Source organism: Ptychodera flava, chromosome 19 (genome assembly GCF_041260155.1).
Source record: "Ptychodera flava strain L36383 chromosome 19, AS_Pfla_20210202, whole genome shotgun sequence".
In the NCBI taxonomy this organism is placed as follows: Eukaryota; Metazoa; Hemichordata; class Enteropneusta; family Ptychoderidae; genus Ptychodera; species Ptychodera flava.
Window position 1 is genome coordinate 38,925,051 of NC_091946.1, and position 14,485 is coordinate 38,939,535.

The 14,485-nt window shown below is 38.8% G+C and overlaps 1 protein-coding gene across 1 annotated transcript; it reads right to left on the reverse strand.

Annotated features, from left to right (window-relative positions):
• Positions 1–3,948: 3,948 nt before the first annotated feature.
• LOC139119476 (zinc finger protein 850-like) lies at positions 3,949–14,263 on the reverse strand. The gene is made up of 2 exons (XM_070683316.1): positions 14,123–14,263; positions 3,949–8,587 (listed from the first exon to the last, which is right to left on the reverse strand). The coding sequence occupies exon 2, from the start codon at positions 8,504–8,506 to the stop codon at positions 6,572–6,574; it is 1,935 nt and encodes a 644-aa protein (XP_070539417.1). The 5' UTR covers positions 8,507–8,587; positions 14,123–14,263; the 3' UTR covers positions 3,949–6,571.
• Positions 14,264–14,485: the final 222 nt, after the last annotated feature.

A 14,485-nucleotide genomic window follows, 5' to 3' on the forward strand; every position in this document is an offset into this window, starting at 1 on the left:
TTTTTTCTCGAACGAAAATCATGACAATATTTCCAAAAATTACAGTTATTGTCGACATTATATGATGATATACTTTTTTCTACCTTTGATAAGATAGTCCATCGTCACAATGAAAGGCCTACTTTCCCATTCCTTCTGTTTGTCCCCTTGCCCAATTATTTCATCCAAATGATCATCTTGCTACTGAGAATACTTGTATCTGATCATCTTTTAGACCGAGACTCCCACTAGGATGATGATGATGGTGGAGGTAGTCTCTCAGTATTTTCTTTTCAAAACACCTCGACGTTGGAATCGACTGTAGCCCTGGTCAAGGTACTACCTTGTAGTGGGACTACTGATTTCTGGAATTGGTTATTCAATGGAATCACTGAACCACTTATTCATATATATCATGATTGTAGAATATGATATTCATTTGTTTGTTTGTCAGATTTACGAAATAGTAATAGTACGATTCAAAATTTGGCATTTGGTTAGGGTAAAAGCCGGCTACCACATGTTGTCTTGGGATTTGTAATTTCTGAACTGTGTCCCGTGGACTAGAATGTAAAAAGTGTCTCTGGCAAAGAATCCCTGGCAAATATATGGTTAAACAATAGATGAAATTAAGAGAAAACGCCTCATTTATGGTAAAATTCTGATACAAAATGTGTATTTCAATGAGCAGTGATCAAAACGATAGTACAGTCGAAATGCAGATAGCTGTCATAGAGGGCGTTATTGAGCAGAGGCTAGGTCAGATAATTATGTTACTAGTTTTTCCTCGGATCGTACTTCTGTTGTTTGTTCACACTTTCACAGTTTAGTCGAAATTGCCATTTTCAAAGTATGTAGACGAATATTTCAAAAATTACGAATTGCTTCAAAACATGTCTTTGGCGGAACCCTAGATATCTTACCATTAACTGTAACACTGGAATTTGAGCTTACGTGGAGCTTTCAATTTGATGCACATCGAAAATAATTCATGAAAAATGGCCGACTTTGTCCGTTTAATACATGAAATTATTTTTAAGTTTCTTTCTTTATTTATTTCGCTACTTCGCCGTTTCGCGATTTCGTCGATTATAAATAGCTCAAGACAAACAATGTTGAAGGTACTCTTACCATATGATAATAAGCTAAAGGTGTCAATCATTTATTTGGACGATTACATGATCGTAAAGTACGATCTTAAAGAGGCACTCCCACTTGGTAACATTTTTAAAACACATTTTTTTAATGCCAACGGTCGATATTTGACATGGCGACTGCGCGCGGATCGCGAGATATCTATAAAAACATGTCCTCAAAAAAGTTAAAGTTTGAATTCCGGTGGCCCACCTGAATTCAGCTTCCGAACATAGAACGTTCGGCACCGGGGCCATTGTCAACTAAGCTATGGAGTACGAGTCTACGCTGACGCTGCTGTACGCCACAGCAGTACCACTCGCGTCGGTGAGCGGTCATGTCCCATGGGAGAAAGCCGAGTCCTACTGACTCGGCAATATTTTACACGTAAAAACTGATATCTATGTGGTATTGTTTAGAAATTTAATACAACTGATTGAGAATAATGAAAACGACAAAAACTAAGGAGAAGTTTTTAAAAAGAATTACCAGAGGTAAAGGCATTGATAATGATGTATATAAAGTCATCACAGTATGAGGTAAATTAATTGCGTCATTCGAACGTTTTTGGACTCCTTAGAATATCGTCAATCAGCACAACAACACACTTTCGGGGGATTTCGGGTCATAACCAGAAACGATCGTAAAACTTCGGGATGTGAAAAATACGCTCGGGAAATGACATGTTTTTATCAATATCTCGCGATCCGCGCGGAGTCGCCACGTCAAATATCGACCGTTGGCATTAAAAAAATGTGTTTTAAAAATGTTACCAAATGGGAGTGCCTCTTTAAAGTACATTATTAAAAGGCCGTCTTCCATTTCTATCGCTTGTCCGCTCAGTTACTTTACTCTGCCTGTTCGCCGACCGCCGATAGGGAAAGTAACAATAGTTTCACCGGATGCTATGCTCTTCAGCGACCGTGTCACAAAAGCACTTTGAATGTGGGGATCGTCCCAGCCCGATTGGTCACTCACTGATTTAATGTGAATTCTTCGCAGCCGGATGTAATATTCTATTGTCTTAAGCAACCCCATGATCTAAAGACTAATACAAAATGTCGATTTCACAATTTTATTTGGATGAATATATCAACATCTCGGCGTTTGGAAGTATGCTTGCGTCAATAGTTTCCATCAGGGATGTCACATGATGAATTTCGCTCGTACACAACTCCGCGCCGTGTACTTTTTTTCGTAGAGATCGTATCGCGGTTTTAGAAACTTTGATCGCAAGTTTTCACGCGATCAAGGTGAAATAAATGGTAAAAACAGTGGTGATCGACTCAAGATTTTTACATGTCTGAGCCAGAATTTGATCGGTTCTGGTGTCTCTGACTCCCAGCCTCACTTTAATCAGCACAAGTAAATGTACAGACCGTCATTTCACACCCTCACTTTCGTTTGCTCTTTGAGAGCGAGGGCCCAAACTTCACGCCCTCACTTTCGCCCTCAGTTCGATTTTGAGAGCCCTCACTTTGGTCCCTCACCTGTCAATTTCTGGTACCCTTATATACCTGGAGTTGCATTCCCTTTTAATATTACAAATTTTTATCAGAACGGAAAATTGTCTCCTGGCAGAGAATTTTTGTCAGAACGGAGAAATTTTTGTCACATGCCATGAGAAGGGAGAATATTTTGTCGGAACGGAGAATTGTTGTCTCCCAGCAGAGAAATTTTTAACAGTACGGATAATTGTCGTTTTAGTCCACGGTACTACCAACTTAACGCGGAGGAAATGTCTGACAGGTGAAGCGTGTCGTAAGTTAGCCACTCATGGAGACTGTGATGCGGTCTATCTACACCAATTGGCTGAAGATGCGATCACATCCTTCAGCTCACGTGTCATAATTAATCGTTAGTCCACGGTTTAATTGTGAGGTCCTCTTGCATACTTTCATAATCTGCGTCAAGGTTCTACGTATTTCAACAAAATAAAAAGACTAGAGGTTTAAGGTTTTTCTTTCCAAAATACGGTACACATAATTTTTTATCATGAATATTAATTATGACTTTTTATATTTAACCGCTCTAAAAGCATATTTCTTGACATACTGATTTCCATGTGAAACAGCAAAGTTCTTTCTGTACATAACAACAAAGTCAAATTATTTTAAGGTTGCAGGTTTCTATGTCCAAAATATGATCAAATTATCATTTTCAATCACTACTTATTATGAATTTTATAGTTTCTCTCCCGCTGAGATAAAGCTTCGTACCGTACCGATTTCAATACGCAACGGAAAGGTTTTCGTGGTTCTTACTTTCAACTCAATGAAGTTTTTATCCGTAGAGAGAAAGAAGCTCAACGTTCATGGTATATCCGGAGAATCATCGCATAATCTCAATGATTATTTCACCTGAAGTTCCTAGAAACGACAAGGTTCTTAACGTTCATATTTTGGTCTTTGCTTTCAAAGTTCTCATCCATATAGCGAAAAAGGCTAAAGGTTGTGGTTTTTATGTCCAAAATATCATCAACGTTATTATGTGAGATCATTTTGAATAATGACTTCCTATACCTCCCTAATAGAGTAAAAGTCCTTAACGTACCGGTTTTCATACCCGAAGCAACTGAGTTTCTGATTTCACATTACTTCGACTTATCAAGGTTCTTATCAATGCAGTGAAATACGCTAAAGGTTCATGATTTCTGTTTGTGCACCGGTCTACACCGGTCGTCCCAATCAAGTCCCCCGTAGTTACCATGGAAAGAGAAAATCTAACCAGTCACAGATTTTAAGCGGGTGGCCGCTTTTTAAAAAAAAGCGCCCCCACATGGACATTTTGAACATTAAGGAACACCCCTTTGACCATATATGGGCAAATTTAGTTTACATGTGACTGTATACCTTTAAGCAGCATTCATATCCTGTGTAATATCAAATGAAGGTTACTTGCAAAATATTGTGACAGCTGGGGTGGGGTGGAGAGACTGAAAGTATAGTGAATATACAAAAACCGAAAGCTTTGTTCTTAAAGGTATATTAAGATTGTATGCAAATCGAAAATCAAATATATGTACGTCAAGATTCAATTTTTTTCTCACATTTTCATACGTCTCACTACTAGTATCTGTACGTGTAACTAATGGGAGCAAACAAAACACCATCACAAAGGGGCACACTTTCGTCCAATAAACATGCATGCAATTTATTCAAATTGAATATTCATAGGTCAAAAGAATGTAGGTAAAAAGACACAAGCTATACCAAATTTTAAGAAGTCGTCACATTGTAATGATTCATAAAAGAATCTATCTGTATAAATGTACTACGGTGCGTTTCACCTAGGTACCGCAACTCAGCGTATTAGACGGACACAATCCACGTACAAAACACATCATTACCTTGGGTATCACGGACACATTTCAAAACCACCGACTCGTCCCTTAATTACAATAATCAGCATGGGGTAGCCGCTGTCTAGACTGAGAGATAAACAGTTGACTAGACTTGATCTACAATGTAACTGTTTCTTTTACAATTTCAGCTAAGAGTTCAAGAGGTGAATGTATTCTCAACAGAAACTAGCTAAAAAACCACACATTGTAGATCAAGTGTACCTCTCACTCTGGACAGAGCGGCTGCCCCATGCTGGTTCACGGTAATTAATCAATGAGTTGATGACTTTCAAATGTGTCGTGTTACCCAAGCTAAACGTGTGTTTTGTACGTGGATTGTGTCCGTCTCATAGGCTGAGTTGCAGTAGCTAGGTGAAACGCACTGTATTTATAGAAAAAACCACCATTAAGCAACCTGTGTAAAAGGCAGGTTCATAATGTCTCCATATTAGACTTGACATTCCATCTATGAAATCAACATGTAAACGTTCTAGTGTCTGCTGAATACTGTGTAAAGATCGCATGCACTGTCTTGGAACCATGCTATATTTTCTAGTGTTTTCACTACGAAAAAAGCTAATAAAGTTAGTCATGATTTCATGTTTCTCTCTAATCAAGAAAAACAAACAACATGGTAAATAGAACTGTATAGTTTTTCCTCTCACTCACTCCCTCTCTCTAGGACAACAATCAAATATATTATACAGTAGCTGACATTTTAATCGATTACACTTATCCTACAGTAAATCAAAAAAATGGTTACATATTGTCCGCTGCAGGCGTAGTAAGGCACAACACACCTCAGGAACAGATTCTAACCTTACTCTCTTGGCATAAAAAACTCACAATATTGGTTTCTTGAAAATCAACGATTTTATTTTTCCCCATTAAGTTAACACAGGGGTGTGGCTATTTCTCATTTCCAACATTGGTAAATGTTAGACAATTTGTTCTCTGAAAACAAATTTTGCACCATGACTCCTCATTGCTATTCTTGATTTGTGAAGAGGATGGTTGAATGTTTTATTAAGGAGAGTCTAGGCAAAAGTTCAAGTTGTTCAATTTCATGGAGCATACTACCTTAATGGCAGTTGGTGACAAAATACTGTGATCCACACTTCTAGCAATGCCCATATAGGTGAGACAGCAACAGTTTGAGCCTTGCACTACCTTCGCATACTCTCTCAATGCAAAGAGTACTGTATTCTCCAGTGGATTTCTGTGTGTTTAATAAATTACCTTGTTACCCCTGCAGCAGACAACATGCAACTATTTTAAAGAAAATAAATCATCAAATACACATTTATGTTAATATTATTATTAAATTGATTGTAGGTCTAGTGAAAACAAAATCTGTTGATGCTGTATGCTAAAGGACATACATATTTGTATTTTTTGTGTATTGGACACTAAAAATAGTGTCAATGACACTGTGCTCCCATTTAACAGATATACTCAATACTAGACACACATGACATTGCATTCCTACAGAATGATGACAGCACTTGTCATTTGAGTTTAGAGTTTCATTGTTTGGCATACACAGAATTCTTGACTGTAACATAAAAGTTGTTTTGGAGGATGTGAAGATTGCCGCACAGTTTGTTATTGTGCCGAATATTTCAAAATAAAAACAATGTAGCGCTTTTACCTCTCCAAAAGTGACAGTAACAGTATTTTTCCAATTCAGGCATTTTGATTTGCTGAAAATTTCACAATACAGTCAACAACAAGTTGCTCAACCACTAAAAACCTTAGAGGGACCAATGTTCTCATCTGTAAACTGTATGTGTCGACATATGTTTTTTCAGATTTCTGTTAGATGTGAAACCCTCGCCACACACTTTGCAGACAAAAGGCTTCTCATCTGTATGTTTTCTTTCATGAGCTTGCAGATTTCTATTACATGTGAACCCCTTGCCACACACTTTGCAGATAAAAGGCTTCTCATCTGTATGTGTCCACATATGTTGTTTCAGATTTCTATTACATGTTAAACCCTTGCCACACACTTTGCAGACAAAAGGTTTCTCATCTGTATGTGTTCTTTCATGACGTTGCAGAGTTCCTTTACGTGTGAACCCCTTGCCGCACACTTTGCAGACAAAACACTTCTCATCTGTATGTGGTTGACATATGTTGTTTAAGATTTCCGTTAGATTTGAACCCCTTGCCACACACTTTGCAGACAAAAGGTTTCTCATCTGTATGTGTTCTTTCATGACACTGCAGAGTTCCTTTATGTGTGAACCCCTTGCCACACACTTTGCAGACAAAACACTTCTCATCTGTATGTGTTGACATATGTTGTTTAAGATTTCCGTTAGATTTGAAATCCTTGCCGCACACTTTGCAGACAAAAGGTTTCTCATCTGTATGTGTTCTTTCATGACACTGCAGAGTTCCTTTACGTGTGAACCCCTTGCCACACACTTTGCAGACAAAACACTTCTCATCTGTATGTGTTGACATATGTTGTTTAAGATTTCCGTTAGATTTGAATCCCTTGCCGCACACTTTGCAGACAAAAGGCTTCTCATCTGTATGTGTTCTTTCATGACACTGCAGAGTTCCTTTATGTGTGAACCCCTTGCCACACACATTGCAGACAAAACACTTCTCATCTGTATGTGTTGACATGTGTTGTTTAAGATTTCCGTTAGATTTGAATCCCTTGCCACACACATTGCAGACAAAAGGTGCCTCATCTGTATGTGTCATCATATGAACTTTCAAAGCTTCATTACGTGGGAACCCCTTGCCACAGACTTTGCAGATGAATGGTTTTTCACTTGCATGTATCAGACTATGATCTTTGAGATTTCCATTTCGTGTGAATCCCTTGCCGCACACTTTGCAGACAAAAGGCTTCTCATCTGTATGTGTCAACATATGATCTTTCAGATATCTTTCACATGTTAAACCCTTCCCACACACTTTGCAGACAAATGTTTTCTCATCTGTATGTTTTCTTTCATGAAGTTGCAGATCTCCATTACGTGTGAACCCCTTGCCACACACTTTGCAGATAAAACACTTCTCATCTGTATGTGTCAACATATGTTGTTTCAGATTTCTGGTAGATTTGAACCCCTTGTCACACACTTTGCAAACAAAAGGCCTCTCATCTGTATGTATCCAACTATGATCTGTGAGATGTGCATTACGTGTGAACCCCTTGCCACACACTTTGCAGACAAAAGGCTTCTCATCTGTATGTGTCCACATATGATCTTTCACATCTCTTTTACGGGTGAAACCCTTGCCACACACATTGCAGACAAAAGGTTTCTCATCTGTATGCGTCAACATATGAACTTTCACATCTCTTTTACGGGTGAAACCCCTGCCACAGACTGTGCAGACAAATGATTTATCGTTTGCATGTATGCTACTGTGATCTTTCAGAACGTCGCTGCGTGTGAAACCCTTGCCGCACACTTTACAGACAAAAGGCTTCTCACTTGTATGTGTCCACGTATGATATTTCAGATGTACCTTTTGCCTGAATCCCTTGCCACACACATTGCAGACAAAAGGTGCCTCATCTGTATGTGTCATCATATGAACTTTCAAAGCTTCATTACGTGGGAACCCCTTGCCACAGACTTTGCAGATGAATGGTTTTTCACTTGCATGTATCAGACTATGATCTTTGAGATTTCCATTTCGTGTGAATCCCTTGCCGCACACTTTGCAAACAAAAGGCTTCTCATCTGTATGTGTCAACATATGGTCTTTCAGATATCTTTCACATGTTAAACCCTTCCCACACACTTTGCAGAGAAAAGGTTTCTCATCTGTATGTTTTCTTTCATGAAGTTGTAGATGTCCATTACGTTGGAACCCCTTGCCACACACTTTGCAGATAAAAGGCCTTTGATTTTGATGTGTGTTGATGTGACATTGCACATTTTCATCCTCTGTAAAACTCTTACTGCATACTTTATGAAAAGTTGGTGTTTTCTCCGTGTGAATCCCTAGATGCTTTTGTTGATGATCCCGCCTTGTGAAACTCTTTCCACGTACTTTGCCAGTGAATGGTCTCATCTTTATATGGTATATTTTTGCTACACCTATGGTCTCTGTCAGTTTCTGCTGTAATATTACATTAACTTCTCAGTGCAATACCTGAAAGCAAATGAACAAAGTTTCAGAGAACAATGCTTGATTGAAAATGGGAAAAATTCCCCAAAAGTACAAATATGCAACATTTTACACAATTTGAATAAATCTGAGTTAATCACCCTATGTGCCTGTAAGTAATCGTACCAGTTGTTTAGGAGAAGAAGCTTGGAATGTGTAAAGTTAAGGGGCACTGCTACCAATGACGGATGGCGATGGACAATCTGCTATATCTATTAATTTGCATGTTGCTGACAGTGGAGCTAGCAAGTACAAAGTCTACAGTTCTGCCCAAAAATACCGCCACCAAAACTGTACACTTTCTTCAACATAAAGGATGAAAATTGTGTTGGAGGCAAAAATAGGTGTCAAAACTCTACATTCTATCAAAATTTCATTGGCCAAAAGTTTATATGAAGAGAAAAAGGTTAGGCAACTAATGAAGAAAATGGCAAACTTTCAAAACACAGCTTTAAAGGATCATAGTGTTGTACACAGTCTCTCCATCTCTCCACTCTGAAGCTCGGACTGCACTAACACACAGAATACAGCTGTGTCTCTCTATTCTTTATTGGTTCTATACACAAGACAGTGAAACAAAAAATACACACTATCATACATTAAACGCAAGCAACCAATATGAGCGATGTGTGGAGTTGCTTTCCCTTTACAAACTAAAGTGAAGTGTCTTTGACAATCTTATCCCCATGCATTTGCAAACAAACATGCAGGTTTTTATTCAGAAAACTGCCTTTGTCTGGATATCGGTATCTGCAACAGAATTTTGGAAGCCGCTATCTACAACATATCAGCCGTTTCTACTCATGAAGGAACTACACCATACTCATGGTTGAGAAAGGAAAGTATCGACGAAAGTATCAAAGGAACACAGTGTTTCAGACATAACCTATCCAACTTCATCTTCATCTCGCCATGGCAAATTTCCAAGTCATAACATCTTATAGCAAAGACATAACACTGTATACAACATCAATACTGTACAAATTAATATACATATATGTAATATCAGCCCTACTTAGTATTGAGCACTGTAATGTACGATATATATTACACTTCAATATATATATATATATATATATATATATATATATATATGGTACGATATCTTACACTTCGTTATATAATTAATATATATATATATATATTATATATATATATATATATATATATATATATATATATATATATATATATTTATATTTATATTTATATATATATATCACTGGTGTTGAAACGTGTGTTGATGATATTCACGGATGGATGAGAAGTAACATGCTGGTGCTGTACAATAACAAGACTAAAGTTATTCACTTTTCATCATGCTTAAAACACGATATGGCAGAACTGAATAGCCACGGGGATCAGTCAGCTTTGTAGGAACGCATATTTCTCTATATTAAGAATCGGTAAAATTTGTACTCAACAACCCCACTGCTGAGAATGTCATTCATGCATTTGTTACCTCTGGACTCGACTATTGTAACAGTCTATTCTATGGCATTTCAAATGACCACCCGAACCATCTGCAGTCTGTTCAGAATGCAGCAGCCTGTCTCTTCACAGGTACACACAAATATGACCACATCACTCCTGTTTTCATTGATTTACACTGGTTACCTGTGAAAGCTTGTATACATTTCAAAGTTATATTGACTACTTTTAAGATTGTTAGAGATGATGCACCACTTTATCTGACCAATTTAATTGATCTGTATGTACCTACAAGAAATCTGCGATTTTCTGAGAAATTGCGTGTAACTCCTCCTTGCCATTATTTTAATAAGTCTTACGGTCAGAGAGCTTTTTCAGTATGTGCTCCTTTGATGTGGAATGCACTGCCTTCAGAAATCCGTTGTGCCAGAAATGTTACATCTTTTAAGTGTTGTTTGAAGACCCACCTTTTTACTAAATTTTACTTGTAATTGTAGGTTTCTGAGTTTTAGCCGTTTTTATATCTTTTAAACACTTATGTTCAGGGTAGAGGTCCCCGCATTCACAAAATGTGACTTAAAGTTTTGTGGCAAACAAATACTCAGCCAATTTATATAGAGAAGCCAGCATATCATGTACTCACTAGATCAATCAAGAGGGGCCCCCTTCAACAGACAGCTATTGTGTACAAACATCAAATAGAGGAAATAAACAGCCAACACGTGGTCATATTGAATGGGCTATCACAAAACCAATCAATGTGCTGCATATGTATGATATAGGGAGTAATCCTTGTACAAAGTTTGAATGAAATCGCTCAAAACATCCTGTGAAATTTGAGTGAATGGACACATGGACATCAAATACAAAAAACAAAATGGGTGCCACGCAGCCATATTGGGTCATATCACGAAACATATCCTGCATATGTATTATATAGGGAGTAATCCTTCTAACAAATTTGAATGAAATTGCTCTAGGCATCTCCGAGAAATCTGCATGAACAGTTGCAAGGACAGAGCACTGTAAGGGAACCAGAAATCTGATTGTAATTGTTACATGCTCTCTCGACTCCTATAAATGCAACTCTCTCCCAGGATACACAGCAAGAGAGTGTGACATGTATGTTGGGAGAATTTCATTGAGTCAAACAATGATAGTGTCCTTGTAGTGTTTACATTACTTAAGAAACAACACTTTAGAAACAGCAACAACAAACCAATAGTTACGTTCATTGAATTTTAATAGGTCGAAGACAACAACAACATTACTAATAGAAACGGTGAGTCGCAAAACCCGGATCGAGACGAGACGAGACGAGACGAGACCAAAAGACCTCCAATCTTACTGATAGAAAAGTTACAGTTTTTTACACATAGGCAGCAAAAAAAAATAAACCTTCATTTTATTCAATAAATAAAGTTCTCGTTCATTTTCATTTTTAGAAATTCTAAAAATTCTAAAGAGTTGAGGTCAAAGAAATATTTGTGAGTGTGCAGTGCGCATCGTATATTGTTTGTTACCCTTTTTTGTTCAAAATGATGGTATAATGCGCGCAGGGTTGTGTAAAGCGGACACTTTGACCTTTCAGCGCTCATAATTTTTAGAGCACAGGTTCACTATCAAAGTTCTACGCTGACTTTCTTCATTATTTACGCCCAGCGCAAGGGAACAGCGAGAGAAATGGTAAGCAGTGTTCTCCCTAGGCCCTTCAAGCATCACGTCTTCATGACGCTTGCCTTGATCACCGTGACGCTTGCTACAATGCCGTGACGCTTCAGATTTTTCCCGACACCCTTGATTGACAGCACCGCTTGACAGCTCAGTGTATATTCATTGGCATGGGACATCAGCCAAAAATAGCGTTATCAACATACATGTAGTTTTTAGTCCTGAATAGACTTTTTCGTGTTGATTGACGAATATACATTAATCAATTGGCATGTACATAGGTGTTGAAAAACACCAGCCGAGCGGCACATCGGTGGCCGCGACTTTGATCATGTTGATCGTGATCGAGCGCCGTGTCAATGGCCGTTTAACAAGTTACCGTGCACACATGGGGGTTACGGTGATGCCATGAAAATGTTTTCAGTTGTTCCAATCGTTGATTGTGCTATCTCTTGCTTTGTACATCGATCTTTGACACTCTCAACAAACTGCAAGCTTTCTGTAGTATTGTATGTATGATGTATTTACAACGCCTGGCCTGAGGGGTCATTTTGGTCTCGTCTCGTCTCATCTCGGTCCGGGTTTTGCGACTCGCCCATAGAAACATATAAAAGCAATACAAACAACAACATCTATATCTGGGTCCTCTATAGCCCTGCGTACAGGTCTGTGCACAGTCCCCTGTGATCTATTCCGCTCTTGGACTATGCGCCCCATAGACGTGTGTACACGCCAACATCAGTAAAGTGGAGGTACCCAAGTGGTGCCCGGAATGTTGCTCACGCTTATGTTTTGACGATTTGTCTGTCGAATTCGGCCGAAATCACACGAAGCAAGCGTTTTTGAAGCAAATTAAGTACCAGGTATGAATTTTGAGAATGATAGGGAATGATCGACGGTTACATGAAAGATGAATGTGCTAATTTTCACAGTGTAATTGGACACAGAATGTGACATGGTGTGGTTTTTATAGCCATTCTGTTTCCTGACTTGGGTTTTTTCTCGCTTATGTACACACGTCTATGGGGCGAATAGTCCCAGAGCTGAATAGTTCACGAGTGACTGTTCCCAGCGTTATACAGCCTCCTCCACACGCCGGGAACACGAAGACCTGTACGCAGGGCTAGGCCCTTTGAGTAGCCGCAGTACAGTAGCTCGAGGTTTTGACTGGGTATTTGGGTCGGACGGCAAAGGGGAGAACCATTTGATTTCTGGGAGGGGGGGATATGGAGGATTTTGAGAAAAAAAATTTGTCACCAGGTGCAATAGAAGAAAAAAAAAATTGATCCTGTCATGGCCTGAGAAAAAAAAAATTGTCATAAACAGACAGAAGTGAAAAAAAAATTGTCACAATGCACCAGAAATGAGCAAAATTTGGAAACCTTATTCTCATGTTTTCTTTGCCGGCGCGCCGCCATAGGCGGCGCAAATGTTTTTACCACAAGCAATTCTTATGTTTTTTCCCAGCATTTATGATATAAGCATTCACTACATAGGTCTACTTTACACCTCAGTGCACTCAATGTTTTCCTTCCCTTTTCTGACCCAAGAAATCATATTTCAGGATTTCTCTTGCAATATCCCAATGGCAAAGGCACTATCTAAAGGGGACTATTTGACTTCTGTAAATTGTGAAAATTTAAAACACAAGACAGGAGTCAATAAACTAGTGTTAAAACTAATATATTATTCTCTCAATATAAATATTGAGGAACAACAAATATAATGAAATACAATGTGTGAGCCTAGTTTCTCTGACCACAAAAGATAACATACCATATTCAGGCTTTTCATTAGAAGCTGGCAGCTGGAGAAATGACACAAGAAGGGGACAGATTTTCCGTTCCTGTATATTCATTTGTCTTCAGTCTCTGGCAAACAGAACTGTTTTTCACAAAATGTATTGTCATTGTTTGGTTGTTGAATGTTGTGACTCAAACACTGATCATGCAAAAAATGTAAAAAAATATCAGTGTTCAATGTCATTTTCAAACAGTTTTATCGAGTGCAAAATAAACTGAAACTCCTCTCAGATTGCACCATTAAACACATCAATTTCCCAGGCAAAACCTCGAGCTACAGTACTGCAGCTATGGTTTGAGTAGCATTAGAAATACAGCCAATCGCCCTGGGTCAAGAAAAATATGTTTTACCATCGCCATCTCCATGTTTTAACTGTACATGCATTGATTCGAACCACAAGCGACTGTAGCTCTGCATGGCAGGTCTGTGTGTTACCCGCGTTATAATATACGGCCTCACACCACATGTGCATGTGGTGGGAGGCCGGATAACGCCGGGGATATACTGGGAACACACACACACAGCCCTGCCATTACCACGCAGAGCTAACGCGACTGTAGGTTGTACCATGGAGGTAGAAGGTACAGGCCAACACGCTCCCTTTGCAGATCTTACCTCCTTAATCACGTCGATTTGATGCCGTTCAACGCTAGGTTATTGTGCCTGTAATAAGAGTTTGAATGCAGCCGAAGGAACGAGCGAGGTCCGCGTTATCTTTTCAGAGTTCTGTCACGCGCGGGCGCTGCAACCTCTGACGAATTTGGGTACTATGAATAGTTGTACACACACCCTCACTCAAAAAAAAGATCGAAGGGTGGACACCGAACTAGACCATTTGGGAAAACCTACAATGTAATCGAAAAGATCCGACTGACACGACTTTCACACAACAAGTTGAACAAAACAACAACTTTGCTGAACTTAGCGCGACCATGGAGGTAGTAGCTCCTTGGCGCGACCGAATCAGGAACAGGTCAA